The 17,293-nt window shown below is 40.7% G+C and overlaps 1 protein-coding gene across 3 annotated transcripts in view; it reads left to right on the plus strand.

Annotated features, from left to right (window-relative positions):
• Positions 1-17,293, plus strand: part of SLC24A2 (solute carrier family 24 member 2) — a 113,090-nt gene that overhangs the window by 86,229 nt on the left and 9,568 nt on the right. For all 3 annotated transcript variants that reach the window (XM_030005706.2, XM_030005705.2, XM_030005708.2), the window contains 2 exons: positions 570-658; positions 17,057-17,185. In XM_030005706.2, the coding sequence (XP_029861566.1) occupies positions 570-658; positions 17,057-17,185 (218 nt within the window). The remainder of the gene's footprint in view (positions 1-569; positions 659-17,056; positions 17,186-17,293) is intronic.

Genomic DNA, 17,293 nt, shown 5'->3' on the forward strand with positions numbered 1-17,293 from the left:
TTAGCACAAGGACTATGGGATTCTGTTTTAAAGATCATCCTCTGTTATTGGATGTTATTAGACCATCCATTTACTCTTTTCCCACATTTTTTCATGAGGAACAGCATGATTACAGCTTGTAAGTAACTTTACTAATTGCAGCGGTTTCTGTGTTATAAAAGTTATATCTTGTTGAATATAACCCCTCACCTGTAAATGCAACATGTTGCATTCTTTAATGTCTGGGAAGAATGCTATATGTCATTTTTTACTTGAAGTATTAGGCTCAGTGAGTTTAGTTTAAACAAAAAGCACTGAATATTGCAAAGAATGTAAATTTTTCTAGGACATGAGTACCAGTAGAATAGTTTATTCAAATGCAAGCTCACTCATAAGAATTTTATTCGAAATGTGTACTAGTCAAATGGAAGACAGAATTTTTGTCTCTCTCTTAAAGGCAGATGTTGGTCCACCTTCAGTATTTGATGATTTACTCAGACTGAATATATGACAGCAGTTTCACTAACAGATTTGTTACTTAATATACTGTTCTGTTGTTTTCACACTCTTATTTATGGATGGTGCCACAGAAAAAAGTGCAAAAGTGGAAGTTGCGGTAACACCACCAAGTGATTCAGGACCAGTGCAGAATGGAATCGCCCATAACGTTGAAGAAGAGGTTAATGTCTTTTTTATTCTTCTTTTTATTTTTATATTGGTAAATATATTGCATGCTTGATTGTGCTTTTCAATGATAGTATATATCTTAATAGCAAGAAGCTGTTAATATGAACTGTCTACAATATATTTAATCTTAATTTACAACTGAACCCAGTGTGTGGTTTGCCATATATAAAAGCCCTACTTTTGTGCCCCTGCCCTTCAGTGTAAGGTAAGATGGTAGTCTGGAATGTATTCTTTTAGGAAATGTATTTTTACTTACCAGATAAGATGTTCACAGCCCTAAATATAGCTAATGGAAGTTGCTTGTCTGATCATCACATTGCACAAAACCTGTTCTCTTAAGAGGGTAGCCTGTCATGTTGTGCTTCATGGGATAGTTAAAAGTAGTTCTAAAAGAGGAGCTGTACACAAACTTCTTCCCCTTCCTGCCTTCTGTTATCTTGATACAAATAACAAATTAAGCTGAAGGAGATATAGTATACTAGTGTTTCTATGACTCTTATTGCATATGGTTAAAATTTGAAAAAGAAGTAATTAAACACTTAAATGTATTTATTTTAACATATGCCTTTTGTAAATAATTAATAAGTGCATAACTGTGTGTAACTTGCACAGTGGCTACTGAAATAGCTGTACAGTTGAGCTAGCTTCTTTCTTAAATAAGTTGTAATTCTCAAGAGTAGCTGACTGAAAAAATTGGCCCTGCCAGGCCCTTTTTAAATATCTTTTAATTTTTTTTATATTTTGTTAATACCACCTGCATCCCAAGCAAGCAAACAAGGGGAGAAATGCTGGTGAATAGATTTTGCTAAAATTGCGCACTGCTTTTTTAGACTGAAACAGCAAAACCTGCATAGAAAGTCTTGTTAAAAGTAATCCTTGACACAGAAGCTTTTATAATGGTTTTGTTTGTACAGTTTACTTCTTAGCTTTGTCCTTAGGCTATAGCGACAGAAGAAAGGTACTTGCACAAGAAAGGCAAGAGATGGCTGAGCAGTGGTCTATACCATAACATGAGCTTCCCCTTATTAAAATTGCATGAGCTGTGTCGCATTTACATACAGCAAAATCGTGCACAAAAGGCAATGGCCATGTTTTGTTTTGATTCATCCCAGGTTTAGATTTTGATATTTTAGTTGCTTTCACTTATTTATCATTTAACAAAATAGTTAGTCCAAGTCAGAGATCATCTTGCCTTTTTCATGACCTGAGCACTATCACTGTAGGTGAAATTATTTCCTTGAGAGGTTCTGCAAGCCACAAGAAAAATTAGAAGTGGTGTAGAAGTAACAGAATGTGTTTATGTCTGTTGGCTGCTTCCTAAACACAATTATCTCTCACAAGGAGCATAATTTATACTGAAACATACTTATAACAGGGAGAGGGTATCAAATTTTTTCTGCAAGACTGGGAAAAAACACTGCGATGTATAGTAGGGTGAGTGTTTTGGAGAAGATTCTGTTTGCTTTACACAGCTGGAGGTGGAGAAATGACAAGATGATTCTGGCCAGCTGGTTTGTTAGTGCACCAAATATTGGCAGATAGCTTTAATTCTTCAGTGTCTGCAGATAATTTTGTCTCTGGGAATAGAAATTGAGAATCCGAATCAAGGATCTAAGAGATGGGTAGTTTTTGATATCCTGAATGATCAGTAATGATAATGAGTCTCCCATGGAAAGGAGAACATTAAATTCCATTTTCTGTTAATGTAAGTTGTTCAGACTGACATGCTACTTAAAGATCCTTGTCAGCCCAACAAGCATTACTCTTACATAAATGACATGAGTAAAATCTATGTAATAAAAAATCTCAGCACGGCACTTCAACACTCAACATTTTAAGGTAAGGAAAAATCAATTTTCAGATCCATTTGGATTCTGTTCTGACAGTCCAACCTTATCGCTGCAGTGAAATAGGTCTTTAGACTATTTTTTACTTCAGAAAAAAAAAAAACAAACAAAACCAAAATCCAAAGCAGAGTGGCTTTTAGACTTCTGTTCTCAAAGGTCAATAAGGGATGACATAGCCTGGTGTAAGGTGTTACACCTGTTAAGGTGTATGTAAATCAGTCTGTGGGATGTGTGAAAACTCTAATAGACTCCAACAGAGTTCAGTAGCTTAAGAAGGAAACTGGTCTTGCTTTGTAAGATTTTTTCCACTGAGATTGTTCAGTCAAAACAATGAAAGAAAAGCAATCTTAAGCAATCACATCCCACAGCAATGTCCATATGCTATCATTTTGCATTGTAATGAAGCAGCTTCTAAGCTTGTTCAGAAATCTGCAAGGTCAAGCAGCCTCATCATTCAAGATGATGGTTTCAATTTCAAGCAACTGCAGTATAAGGAGGGAAAATTATTGCAAGAGTACATTACTCAGCAATGTCTTCCTCTCATCTCCCTTTAGACATTTTAAACTTTCAGTGAGGCAGGGTTTGGACATTCTGAAAAATATTGTGCTGTATCAGAGGTGGGATACATTATTTATTCTTATCCAAATGCCAAGATGGAGCAAGCAGGGAGGTTTGTAACTGATGGAGGAGTGATTCTGCAGATTTAGCTCCATAAGTCTGAAAGAAAAGATTTTAGGTGTCTGCTGTCACAATAAAAAATAGCGATCTCCTAATAACATTTTGGATATTCCCATACTGGGTTCCTCCCCAGGGGCGTTTCTAATTTTGTCATCTTCCCATGATAACCTGACAGCTGCTGCTATATCAGCCTGCTTCAGTTACTGATATACTGGAACCTATTTTGTAATTTAAAAGTATATGTTGGAATTTTTGAAAAGTTGTAATAAAAATAGTCTACTCATCCATGTAACAAATAAATAGGTCTCTGTGATACTTAGGACCCTACTTTGCTGTGAGGTTCACTGCCTACTCTGTACTGTACAGGGCCCCTTCCTCAATGTATTGCCTAGCTTTTTGTTCACAGCTTCCTGATACACGTACCCAAGCTGTGGCGTCACTCTGAAGCTAAGACCGGGCTATTCAGTTTCCTTCTGCTTTGTATATTGACTTCATGGACACTTACAGGATTACTCCTCATTTATAGAAGTGTAGGCAATGACAAAATCACACTCATAGCATTCACATGACCTTTTTCTTTGGTGAAGACTATAATTTGAGGAAGGGAAATAGGTCACTGCCCTCCCAAGCTTTCTTTCTAGCTTTTCTAAACTTTATGCAGACACTATGTACCCCTAGGAAATAGCGTATCTTCAGAGACAATGGTATCAGTTCTAAGAGCAGCTCTGTTCAGGGAAGTAATACTGAAGGCACAGGATAGTATGCCATCCAGTCCTCATCAACCGTTTCTCCTTCTCGTTCAAAAACTCGCTCATTAAAGCTGAGCGACAAGAACAAACTCATTACAGCTCAGTCTTGACCTACAAATGGTCTTGAATTTTGATCTTTTTGTGAACAAATATTCTCCATTTTTCACTGAGAGCATAATTTTCTGCTGTTCTGTGAGTAGCATTCAATCTGGTGGCTTGAATTTTTCATTATTTTTCCTTACTCCGATTCAAAAAGAAGTGCTGTAGTGTCAGAATTCGGAAATATAGTATAAAGTTGCTTCTCTCCAATTTTCCTCATGTAAATGACCAAAGATACAGTTTTGTGATCCATAAGTGCTGTTTAGAAAATGTCTTAAGAAAACTTACCATTAGTGCCTCTATGTCCCAGTGATGGTCATTTAGAACTCAGAAAATTAAAAGACACCATCCATCCTGAGGAACCAAGCTGCAAATATGCCTTTGGAGGAAAAATGTTGTCCTAAAAACTGTGGGCTGGGAAATGGGTGTACTCACATAGCAGGTGTGCTAGTTCTGGCAGGGTTAGAGTTAATTTTATTCATAGTAGCCTGTATGGGGCTATGTTTTGGATTTGTGACCAAAAGAGTGTTGATAATACAGGTATGTTTTAGCTATTGCTGAGCAGCATTCACACAGAGTCAAGGCCTTTTCTGCTTGTCACCCCACCCAGCGAGAAGGCTGGGGGGGCACAAGAATTTGGGAGGGGACACAGCCAGGACAGCTGACCCCAACTGACCAAAGGGATATTCCATACCATATGACGTCATGCTCAGTATATAAAGCTGGTGGAAGAAGAAGGAAGGGGGGGATGTTCAGAGCTATGGCATTTGTCTTCCCAAGTAACGATTACATGTGATGGAGCCCTGCTTTCCTGGAGATGGCTGAACACCTGCCTGCCCATGGGATGTGGTGAATGAATTCCTTGTTTTGCTTTGCTTGTGTGCGCAGCTTTTGCTTTACCTATTAAATTGTCTTTATCTCAGCCCACGAGTTTTCTCACTTTTACCCTTCTGATTCTCTCCCCCATCTCACTGTGAGGGAGGTGAGTGAGCAGCTGCGTGGTGCTTGGTTGCCGGCTGGGGTTAAACCATGACACAGGTCATCAAGTATTCCTTAAACGTGTTTACAGTGAGGATACGGAAGACATGCATAGGGATCTAATTCTTTCTCCTCCATTGTCAAGTTCCATTATGGTCTTCATGCTTTTCCCTCTTGCAAAACAAGCATAGTCATATTTGTGTTTTTTCTTACTTTTCACTGGTGCAGATTATGGTGCCTGGGTCTAAATCCCTATACACAAGCATTTTAGTAATATGAAGTTCTGTATTGGAATTAGAATTGTCTGAAAGTAAGTACATTAAAATTTGTATGTTCCACTAGCACAAAGAGAATATGCAAAAAAATCCATCTTATAAAACCCCTATTCTTTTAAAAGTATGATGTTGAGCAAAGTACCCCTGTGAAAGGAAGGTCTCAGGCTAGACTGCAAGAAGAGGGGAAAAAAATAGCTTTTATGTTGTAATTTAATTTTCATATATTTGTAAATTAAACTTCTTTTTAAAAGAGCATAATACTCCAAATGCCATGATTTAGTTTTGCTTATATCTCTCCCAGTTTCTTTAGGGTTTTTTTGGTCATCTTTATATTTTTTTCCAGACTCTTATTCTTTCCTCTTTTCCTTTTTCAATTGCACAAGGCTGAAACTCTACACATGACAGAGTCAAAGACACTGTCAGTCAATGACTTTTCACAAGATTTCATGAACTAGGTGAATTTCACTTTATTTCCTTTTCTTTTTTTTTCCTTTTAATTTCTTCATTTGTCTCATCCAAACTCCACTGTCTTGCTTTTCCCTTTTTCCCAGGCCCTTATCTCCGTTCTTCGTACTCTATTCTCCTGCAGGGAACCTCATCTGTCCTCTTGCTAGCCCAAGCTTTTCAGCAACAAGATAAGCTCTGTCCTGATGCTTCTTGCAGAAATTCAAAAAGGCTTTCCAGAAAATGTCCCCAGCAACCCAGTCATTTGTCCCAGATAGTTAAGACTCATGTAATCCCACTCCCACTGTAAGGAGCAGCAGATCTCCTACACTTTGATAAAACTAGGATCCTCAGCTGAGAAGGACAGATGGCTATGGTCTCCTTCCCAGCCCCTAACCAGCACAGCAGGGAACAATACCTCCTCCCACCATACAGTCTGTAAGACATTCCTGCTTCATTTGCAGCCAGAAATTGCTTTCCCTCCTGCTGGATATTGCATCTTCCTTGGGGATTTTGTTCTACTTACGGCATTCTGTCTCTTAACCTTTAGCAGGTTGCCACAAAGGAGAAGACTGTTACATAAAACTTCATAGAGTGGTACCAAGCGTGTATGAGAAAATGAAGGAAGACTAAAAGGACACTGACTATCTCATTAAATGTTTTATAGGGTGCCCTTCAGAGAAATGATCCTTCTGAGAAGTCGAATTGTCGTCCCTGCCCCCCCCCACCTTCTTAACAATCATTTGATTAAGTGTGTTCAGTCATAGCCGTTTTAACCTGTGGCTTTCTTAAAAATAGCTTCCAATCTGAAGATAACACCTTTTCCTCCCACCTACACACACGCATATACACACACGCATATACACACGCGCACACATACCCATGCACACACTTTTACCTGTTTCCATGGAAACCCCACTGGAAAATGTTTACATGCCAACCATGTCAGAGATAACTTTTCCATGAAAATATACAGCAACTTGTATGTTGTAGGAAAATGCCACAAATGCTTTATTGTTTTCATTGGATGTAACCCGCGTACCTGGGCAACAGCTTGGTAAAGCATGTTTTGCCTTCCGCACCAAAAAGCGGCAGCACGGTGTGCTGTGTTTCAGGACAGAGCCCCTGGTGGGGACAGATCTCCCCTGCTCTGGAGTACTCACTCTGTTTGCATCAAATTAGCATGATGTGAATCTGAGTAGCATTGTGTTCTCTGTCTCAGGCTATGATTGTGGGCTATATTAAACATTTCTGTTTCATAGCAAGAGGGTAGAGGTGATTAGAGCAGCCTTTGTTGTAAGGCCATTATATATTCCAGCATCCCTGGTATTTGTTTGATCATTAAAAATAAATTTTCCAAAGCCCAAACCTTTTTTTCAGTTGCCACACTCAGTCTAAAGTAAATGCCTGCATCTTGTTTGCCTGTATAGCTCTTTGTATATTAATGAGAATGGCGCTGCCATCAAAAGGGATTGATCTTTATTTTCCCAAGGCTTCTCAGTTGCCTATTCCACACTTTCTTCTGCTGTATACCAGTTTGCCTTACTTGAAAACTAGGACAGTGAAAAACAGCATGAAGACAAAGGCTTATTCTTCAGATGTATCTCCATCACACCATAGCAGTTACTTCTCCTGGTGGGCTGACTGCAGTTTTGGCTATTACATTCTGAGTATTTCTTTTCAAATTGCCTGAAGAATGCTGGCAGTAACATGGGCATAAAAAACTGCATATAAGCTCCAGGAGCTCTGCTTTCAGGTATTTGTGTAAAAGCCCAAGATGATACAAGCAGTAATAGAAGAATCTGGAGCAAATACCTACTTGAGCCTTGCTCCTTCACATAGGCTCCACCACAAAGGTAGCTCTTCCCAGTGAGTTCGCAGTGCAGAGAGGATTAATACAAATTAGCTGTTCTAAGAAGAGTATCCATATATACAGAATGCATTCTGAAAGCTCAGGGTTTTAATTTTACTCCCTGCTTGAATTTTACTCAAGAATTCATGAGGAAAGACGTTGCGTTCTGTCTTAACTACCCATAGAAATTGCATACTACTGTACTGGCTTACTAGCTCACCTTCTTTCACATACTTTTTTTCCAGATGAGAGGTAGGAGAATATAAATGCATGATTCAAATTACAGACAAGAAACAGAAAGCAGAGTCTTCAGGCTGTTCACAGTAGGGCTCCAATTGCCTTTGTCCTCTGCCTTTCTAGTGAAATGAATTAATGTGAGATTTGCTATTCTAAAAAAGAAAATCCATCTCAGTTCTGAAAATCAGTCCTTACCTCTGAGACAGGCAACATTTTCAGACATCATAATTTTTTCTTGATTCACTCACTGTGAGAAGTTGGGTTGTACAGAGCTCTTCATTTCTGAGAAAAAAAAAAGTTCAGCAGTCTTTTGCAGCACTATCAGGCAAAGAAATAAATTGCCTTTTTATAGATGGTACAATATCTGTACTTTAGCATAAGCAAATTGAGCTGCAGATAGTTCCTATCTGCAGTTTTCTTTCTTCTGGAGTCCTAATGCTAATTCTGTATTGATTAATGATATCAGAAGTCAAAATGCACAAGAAATGTACAACCATGAGAATTTATAGCTCAGCTCTTCAGCTTAGTTGGGCTAACAGAATAACCCTCAGAATATAATTCATATGCTATAGCTGTTACACAATACAGACTAGTTGGTAAATAGTGGCAGATTCAGTATTTCAGCTAAGTTTGAGGTGGCTCATTGTACTTGTTTTCCATTTTGTCCTACTGTCAGGAAACAGGTATAAAAATGTAGTTTGATGTTGTGCCAGAAAAGCAACTGTTTTTCCTAAGATAATATGAGCATAAGCATCCATTGAGATGATTTTTTGATGTTTGCTAGAAGTAGTGACTACATTGTGACTTTGGCAGATGGAGTTTGCTATAAGCTGTTGTTTATAAACAAAACAGTTATTGACAAAATGTCACCATATGTTTATATTGTTTATATAATGTGAAACACACCATCGTTTCCTCCGTTTGGAATAATTTTCTTGGGAGACTGGGAAAAGTTGTCTGACCAGTCCTGAGCAAACCACTAAGAGGTTTCTGTGGATTACAGACAAATATTAGATAGAAGTTCTTGGATGAAGAACCTGTGAAGGATGGAGCATCCAGAGATTTGGTACCTTTTTCATTGTTTGTAGTGAGTTACATAGAAGAATTGAAGTAGCAAGAAGAGGGTTATGAATATGCATAGATTGGTTTACAAGAAAAGAATATTTGTTACAGATGTATAAAAGAGAACACAGAGTGAAACAACATTTCTAATCTTATTTTTTGAAAATATGGTATCATAACTGTATTTTTTGTAGTTTAAAGATGTACCTCATTAACCCTGGTAGAATATGCAAAGGGAGCATTTTCCTATTAGAGAATTAATTTGGTTATAATTATTGATTAATATGCACTAGGGTACTAGGCATGAGTATACATATGATATTCAGCACTGCAAATGTATATGTAACAAAAAGACAGTCCTAAGCAAGAAAAAATGAGGATACAATAAATAAAAGACTGGAAAGAATTATGACAGCTAATGAGAATTTCATAGAAACACATTAATGACTATTATATATGAAGATCTAATGCAGCTTACGTCTAAACCTTTAATGACCGATTAAGGGATCAGTAGCAAAAGTAGTTTTCTCCTTTATCCTTCCACTTCAAGAAATGATGAGGGAAGAAACAGGAAGACCCAGCAGATCAATAACTGGCTCTGAGACTGGTGTCACTGGCAGAATGTTGTGGGTTTTGATCATGGATTGGTCTACATGACACCAGGCCTGCTGTCAATAGACACGGTATACCAGTCTCAAAGGGGGAAAAGGATCTTTGCGCAGGAGTTAGCTGGGCTCATTGAAAGAGCTTTAAACCAGATTTGAAGGGGGAAAGGGATAAAACCAGGCTCACTAGAGATAAGCCTGGGGGTGGCACACCAACATTTGAGGGACGGACAGTGTGCTAGCAAGGTCCTTCAGTCTACTCCATGATATGCTGAGTACACTGGAGGACATTTGAAATGTCCCTGTACTAATGCACACAGCACCACAGCCATGTCAGTGGAGGTGGGGGATGGAGATCCACACAGCAGCAAAGATGTAAGTAAGGGTTGTCAATTCATTAGAAACCACTGAAGCACCTGGGAACAGTCACATAGGAATTAGGGCTTCTCCTCCCAGAAAGGTGGCAGGATCAATAGCCCAACTGAAGTACGTCTACACCAGTGCATGCAGCATGGGCAACAAACAGTAGTTGGAAGCAATTGTGCAGCAGGAGAACTATGATGTGATTGCAATCATGGAAAAATGGTGGGATGACAACTGGAGTGCTGCAATGGATGGCTATAAACTCTTCAGAAGGGATAGGCAAGGAAGAAGAGGCTGTAGAGTGGCCCTGTATGTTAGGAAGTGTTTTGACTGTCTAGAGCTTGATGATGGTGATGAAAGGGTCGAGTGTTTATGGGTAAGAATCAAGGGAAAAGCCAATAAGGCAGAGATCATGGTGAGAGTCTGTTACAGACCACCCAACCAGGATGAAGAGACAGATGAAATATTCTATAAGCAGCTGGGAGAAGTCTTACAATTGCTAGCCCTTGTTCTCATGGGCAACTTCAACTTACCAGATGTCAGCTGGAAATACAATGCAGCAAAGAGGAAACAGTCTAGGAGGTTCCTGGAGTGTGTAGAAGATAACTCCCTGATACAGTGGGTCAGTAACCAACTAGGGCAGACATCCTGCTGGACCTGCTGTTTGTGAACAGAGGAGGACTTGTGGGTGATGCAGTGGTTGGAGTTTGGAGGCTGTCTTGGGCCTAGTGACCACAAAATTATACGAGTTTTCAATTCTTGGAGAAGTAAGGAGGGGGGTCAGCAGAACTGCTACCTTGGATGTCCAGAGGGCAGACTTTGGCCTCTTTAGGGGTCTGGTTGACAGAGTCCCTTGGGAGGCAGTCCTGAAGGGCAAAGGAGTCCAGGAAGGCAGGACATTCTTCAAGAAGGAAATCTTAAAGGTGCAGGAGCAAGCTGTCCCCGTGTGCCAAAAGACGAGCCAGCAGGGAAGACCACCAGCCTGGACGAGCATAGAGCTTTGGCTGGAACTCAGGAAAAAAAAGAGTTTATGACCTTTGGAAGAAGAGGCAGGCCACTCAGGAGGACTACAAGAATGTCATGATGTTATGCAGGCAGAAAATTAGAAGGGCCAAAGCCTAACTAGAATTTAATTTGTCTACTGCAGTAAAAGGCAATAAAAAATGTTTCTATAAATACATTCCCTACAAAGGGAGGGCTAAGGAGAATCTCCATCCTTTATTGGATTTGGGGGAAAACATAGTGACAAAGGATGAGGAAAAGGCTGAGGTACTTAATGCCTTCTTTGCCTCAGTCTTTAATAGTAAGACCAGTTCTCAGGGCACCCAGCCCCCTGAGCTGGAAGACAGGGATGGGAAGGAGAATGAAGTCCCCACAGTCCAATGTGAAGTGGTTAGCAACCTGCTACACCACTTAGACACACACAAGTCTATGGGGCCAGATGGGATCCACCCAAGGGTACTGAGGGAGCTGGCAGAAGGGCTCACCAAGCCACTTTCCATCATTTATCAGCAGTCCTGGCTAACCAGGGAGGTCCCAGTTGACTGGAGTTTAGCAAATGTGACGCCCATTTACAAGAAGGGCCGGGAGGAGGATCTGGGGAACTACAGGCCTGCCAGCCTGACCTCGGTGCCAGGGAAGGTTATGGAGCAGATTATCTTGAGTGCCATCGCATGGCACGTACAGGACAACCAGGGGATCAGGCCTAGTCACCATTGGTGTATGAAAGGCAGGTCCTGCTTGACTAACCTGATCTCCTTCTGTGACAAGGTGATCTGTTTAGTGGATGAGGGAAAGGCTGTGGATGTTGTTTACCTGGACGTTAGTAAAGTCTTTGATACTGTTTCCTACACCGTTCACCGGAGAAACTGGCTGCTCATGGCTTGGATGGGTGAACTCTTCGCTGAGTAAAAAACTGGCTGCATGGCTGGGCCCAAAGAGTTGTGGTGAATGGAGTTAAATCCAGTTGGCAGCCAGTCACAAGTCATGTTCACCAGGGCTCAGTACTGGGGCCAGTTCTGTTCAGTATCTTTATCAATGATCTGGATGAGGGGATCGAGTGCACCCTCAGTAAAGTTGCGGATGACACCAAGTTGGGTGGGAGCGTTGATCTGCTTGAGGGTAGGAAGGCTCTACAGAGGGATCTGAACAGGCTGGATTGATGGGCCAAGGCCAGTTGTAGGAAGTTCAAAAAAGCTACATGCTGGGTCCTGCACTTGGGTCATAACACCCCCATGCAACACTATAGGCTTGGGGAAGAGTGGCTGGAAAGCTGCCTGGAGGAAAAGGACATGGGGGTGTTGGTTGACAGCTGACTGAATATGAGCCAGCAGTGCGCCCAGGTGGCCAAGAAGGCCAATGTCATCCTGGCCTATATCAGAAGTAGTGTGGCCAGCAGGACTAGGCAAGTGATGATTGCCCTGTACTTGGCACTGGTGAGGCACTGTGTTCAGTTTTGGGCCCCTCACTACAAGAAAGACATTGAGGTGCTGGAGCATATCCAAAGAAGAGCAATGAAGCTGGTGAAGGGTCTAGAGATCAAGTCTTATGAGGAGCACCTGAGGGAAATGGGGTTGTTTAGTCTGGAGAAAAGGGGGCTGAGGGGAGACCTTATTGCTCTCTACAGCTACCTGAAAGGAGGTTGTAGCGAGGTGGGTGTCGGTCTCTTCTCCCAAGGAACAAGCGATAGGACGAGAGGAAATGGCCTCAAGATGCAGCAGAGGAGGTTTAGATTGGATATTAGGAAAAATGTCTTCACTGAAAGGGTTATCAAGCATTGGAACAGGCTGCCGAGGGAAGTGGTGGAGTGACCATCCCTGGAGATGTTTAAAAGACGTGTAGACGTGGCACGTAGGGACATAGTTTAGTGGTGGATTTGGCAATGTTAGGTTTACGGTTGAACTTGATGATCTTAAGGGTCTTTTCCAACCTAAATGATTCTATGATTGTATGAATTTGTGGAAGATTAAAAAATATGCCACATTCCAATACTTCTTCCCTGAGTGCCCATGTCTGACCATTGCCAGAAGCAACATACTAGTGTAAATGGGCCTTTGGTCTTGCTTAATATGGCTGTTTCTATCTTCTTAGTCCAGTCAGTCTTACCATATTATAAAAAAACTGTAGAGATTTTACACTACTTTATCCTCTCCCACCTCCAAATCACATATTACCTACCAGACATCAACTTTTAAATGCAGCCAGGGAAAAGGTCTTCAGATGATCATGATCATAAGAGAAAGTGATATTGGTGCCAGTCATTTCTGCCAGGAACAGTATTAATGTGTTTAATGACTAGAACACTTAGAATTAATGTTATTTGTAATAATATAAATAAACTGTTCATTTCTATGTTCATTAGCATATTCTGGACAATCCTTTCAGAAAAGTCACCAAAATGGACTTGGAAATGAAGAAGAACCATGATTGTCTGTACAGCTTCAGGTTTTACTTGACTATAGTATGACCTGTGTTTTTGTGACAACAGTTAAATTTAGGTTCACATGAAACTGAGTAGATACTGGATCATCATCAGAGTTCATAATGTCAACTAATGCAGGTTTCCCATATGTTCACTCTAGTATCTTTAATACTAATTAGCTACAGAGTTATAGCAGGGAATCAGTTTTAGGGTGGTACTCATTTGCATATAGATGGGTATGTAGTACCACCTGAGCTGGCCTAGAGGAATGGAGATTTTTGCATAGTGGTGGCAGGTATGTCATAAACGAGCAGAATATTCTCCACTTCTGATGCAGCATGTGGAGGTCAAGTGAGACAACAGCAGGTAACTAAAATGTCACCACCATATGTGTGTTTAGGAAACTGAATTCCAGTGTGTATGTCATGTTATCATTGTGTTTTTCTTAGCATTGCAGAAGAGAATCATACTGAACATTGCACGTACTGAGTTTTCATTATGCAGACTAAAATAAATCAAAACTGTGGTTTCAGTATTAGTTTGTACAAACTGTGAGAATGCATATTCAGTATGTACATTGCAGATAGGCTGGAGCCACAGACAGTGCACGCAATCTCTGCCATAAATCTGTGCTGAGTCATTTTATATCACTGCCGCTTAGTCCAGAGCATGACGCTCACATTTGCATGGTTTTATAGCTGCCAAAGTTATTTCCCTTTCATGTCTTCAACCTCAGAGGATAGTTCAGCATTGCTTTGAAATTCCTGGAAGCTAGATTTACAAATACGTTGAACTTCCTTACTTCCACTGATTTTTGAAAGGTCAGCATTTGAAAATCAGATGCTGACTCCAGTTTACAAAATAGGAAATGGAGATCTAGTCTGTAGCATCTGTAATGCATCCTGGAGTTAAACAAGTGAGAAAAAAGGTTTTGTCCCACTGCACTGCGAGCTCGAGTTTGGCATTACAATTTGGGAGTAGTTTTCTTGGTGAGAAGGATGAGGCAGTACAACCTGAAGGTGAAAAGATCTCAAACGGATGGATCAAGGTTTCCCAGGAGGCACCTGGCAATCTCCATATGTAATTCTTTGTGGTCCTTTGCTAGAGCCACTCATGTTGCCTGTGTGCTCATGCTAGCCCAATGCTGTTTGACACAGCCACGAGACCAGAATAAGGCCCAGTGTTGAAGTACGGTGCATGCTGGTACAGTACTGCATGAACCAACTTAAGTATTAATTTCCATACATTTTGCGTACTCATGTGCAAACTCAGACTAATGTAAAGCTTTTGTTGTGATTAAATACAGTTGTTAATCATGCCTAATCTCTAAAGATGGCAATTCAGGAAGTACTTTGTCACTCAGTGCTGTTTATGAAGCAGTCATTTATGGAGCTTTATTCCAGCTGAGTCCGCTGCTTGAATTATACACAGGCCACTCAGAAAAAGTTACCTAGGCAACCCTTCAATTGGTCCTTTTGTGCTCAAATTTTACCTCAGTCATCATGTTTCAAAGCTGAGTGTCCATCTCAGATTGATTTTCCCACCCCAAGAGTATGTACCAGAATGGAAAAGGGATGGATTTGTTTTTTAGGAAGTAGCCCCACAAACTCCTGCACCAGTCCAGTCCCCCAAAAGTCAGACTTCAATAGATTGCAGCAGTGAAGTACAGATCATCTGCCCACTTTGGTGAAGAGCTGAAAGCTAAAGGCAAAAGCTAGCCTCTTACGTTGCTTAGGAGCCCCTTAAGTACTGTGTGGAGTGTGGCAAATTGTGCCTATGTACGTTTTAAAATCTTAACCTATTATATAACCTGTTCACTTTACTGTTGTCCTACAATCATGCAACTTGGGAGTTTCACGAAGTGTAGGGATTAACAAAATACTGTCTTCTGACATAACTGTCAAAGTAGCTGCAGCCTGTCAGTGTGTCAAGAGGTAAATAGGGATTTGCTTCCTGTCCATTGGTGTCAGGTGATACTGTCATGATGGAAGAGCCTGAGCTAATAGTTGGACTTGCTTGTGTAGGTACTGATCAGTTCAGGTAACTGAGTAGCTGAACAATTCAGGAGTTCATAATAGTAGAATAATTAAGACCAGTTATTCAGTTGAAATTAGCAGTAAGTAGAAAATATTTTGAACAATACCAACATATGCTGACATTTCATCAGTAACTCTTTTGCTTAGAAAAAAATAACTGATGTGGTCATTCAAATGACTGCTTCTTATAGCATTGTCATAAGGTGTATGTAAGTGATCTTAAGACAGGGCAATAACTAACAAGAAACCTGTATTATAAATCTATGGGAGGAGTAACTTGAAAACTGCAGAGAAGACTGAATGCTCAATTATTATCTTTTTGCAAAAGAAGAAAAGAATACTACATGAAGAAGTAGTTGTATACCTCTCATGCTCTCAAACACAGTTTTCACCATGTACCCTTTTTTGGACTTCTTTAGCTTTCACTGATCTCTCTAGAAATTTTTCCACAAGCTTAACAGGGTTTGCATTACACACATCTATGTGAAAGAACTGTTTAGGCCATTTTTTTCTGTTGCCTTATTCTGTGGTATAAGTTAGATCCATGTGCAATTCTGGAGTGATTGCCTACCTATGATAAAAGTTTAAAAGTTATTTTAATACATACACCCAAAAGACTGAATCATGCTCGCTTTGCTTTCTTTCTGTGGCAGTCTAAGAGGGCTCCATTTTGTTAGCAGAAGCAGTCTAAGGAAAGAGAAGTGTGTGGCAGCCAAAAGGTTTTCTGTCATGGTAGAAGGTCCCTCTACACCTACTCTGTAATGGAGATGAGAGCTGAACAGCATACACATAAAAGGAGACTAGAGATTGATGTGAAAATCAGCTACACAAATAAGAGAGGAATGTCTTCCCTTTAGCTTTAGTACCAAGTTGTTAAGAAAGCTGCTGTGTTGTGGCTGGGCTAAACATGAGAGGCTCAAGCTGGAAATAAGAGATTCCCCATGAGGACAGCCTGGCAGTGGAGCTGGGGCCCAAGGAGGTTGGATCATCTCCATCCTTGATGGTTCCACAGCTTGACTGGGCAGAGCGCTGAGCCAGCCTGGTCTGACCCCCTCAGCTGAGCAGTGGAGCTCCCGAGGTCCCTGCCAGCCTGAAGTACCCTGTGGTCCTATGGACAAGAAAATAAATCTCTCTCTCTCTCTCTCTCTCTCTCTAATAATAATAACTTTTAAAGTTACTCACAAAAGTTAGTTAAAAAGTTACTTAAAAAGTTAGATATATGTTTACATATATATGCACATATATATGTATTTATGTGCATATATTTGTGTACACACACACGCACATACATTATCTCTGTCTCTATCTCTGTCTCTATCTCTATCTCTATCTCTGTCTGTATGTGGCCAGGCTTGAGGCAGTCCAGACCAGTTTTGACCCCTGACTAGACTAGGCCACATCCCAAAGGAGAGCCTGTGGGAAGACATATCAGAGGCACAAGGTTCCCCTCCAGGGAGAAGGCACAACTCTGCTCCATGCATCCCAAGGGACCAGCATCACTGTCAGCATAGCTGCAGATGAATGTCCTCAGGCAGCCTGTGCTGCAGGGGTATCTCATAGTCTGGCCAAAATCTTTTTACTCTGTAGTAGCTAATGTTGTTAGGTAGGTGTGGTGTTAATGGAATGTTTTCAGGCCCCATGGGTTCTCACTGAAACACAGCACAGTCCTCAGGACTCCTCTTTAAAGAATCCATAACCTCATTCACACATTTCAGTATTCTGCTCACTGCGGCTTTTCTTACAGAATGAAGAGGATGAGGACCAGCCTCTCAGCCTGGCCTGGCCTGACACCCCACGCAAGCAGCTCACCTACCTTCTTGTACTACCCATTGTTTTTCCACTGTGGGCTTCTCTCCCGGATGTCAGAAAACCTGTAAGTAACTGTTGTTGTAAGTCAGTGTGTTCTGCACAACAGGGTGGGTCTCTAGCTAAATGCCAAAAAAGGACTGTAATGGATTTATGTAAAAATAGGGCTAATGAT

The sequence above is a fragment of the Aquila chrysaetos genome, chromosome Z (genome assembly GCF_900496995.4).
Source record: "Aquila chrysaetos chrysaetos chromosome Z, bAquChr1.4, whole genome shotgun sequence".
NCBI classification, from domain to species: Eukaryota; Metazoa; Chordata; class Aves; order Accipitriformes; family Accipitridae; genus Aquila; species Aquila chrysaetos.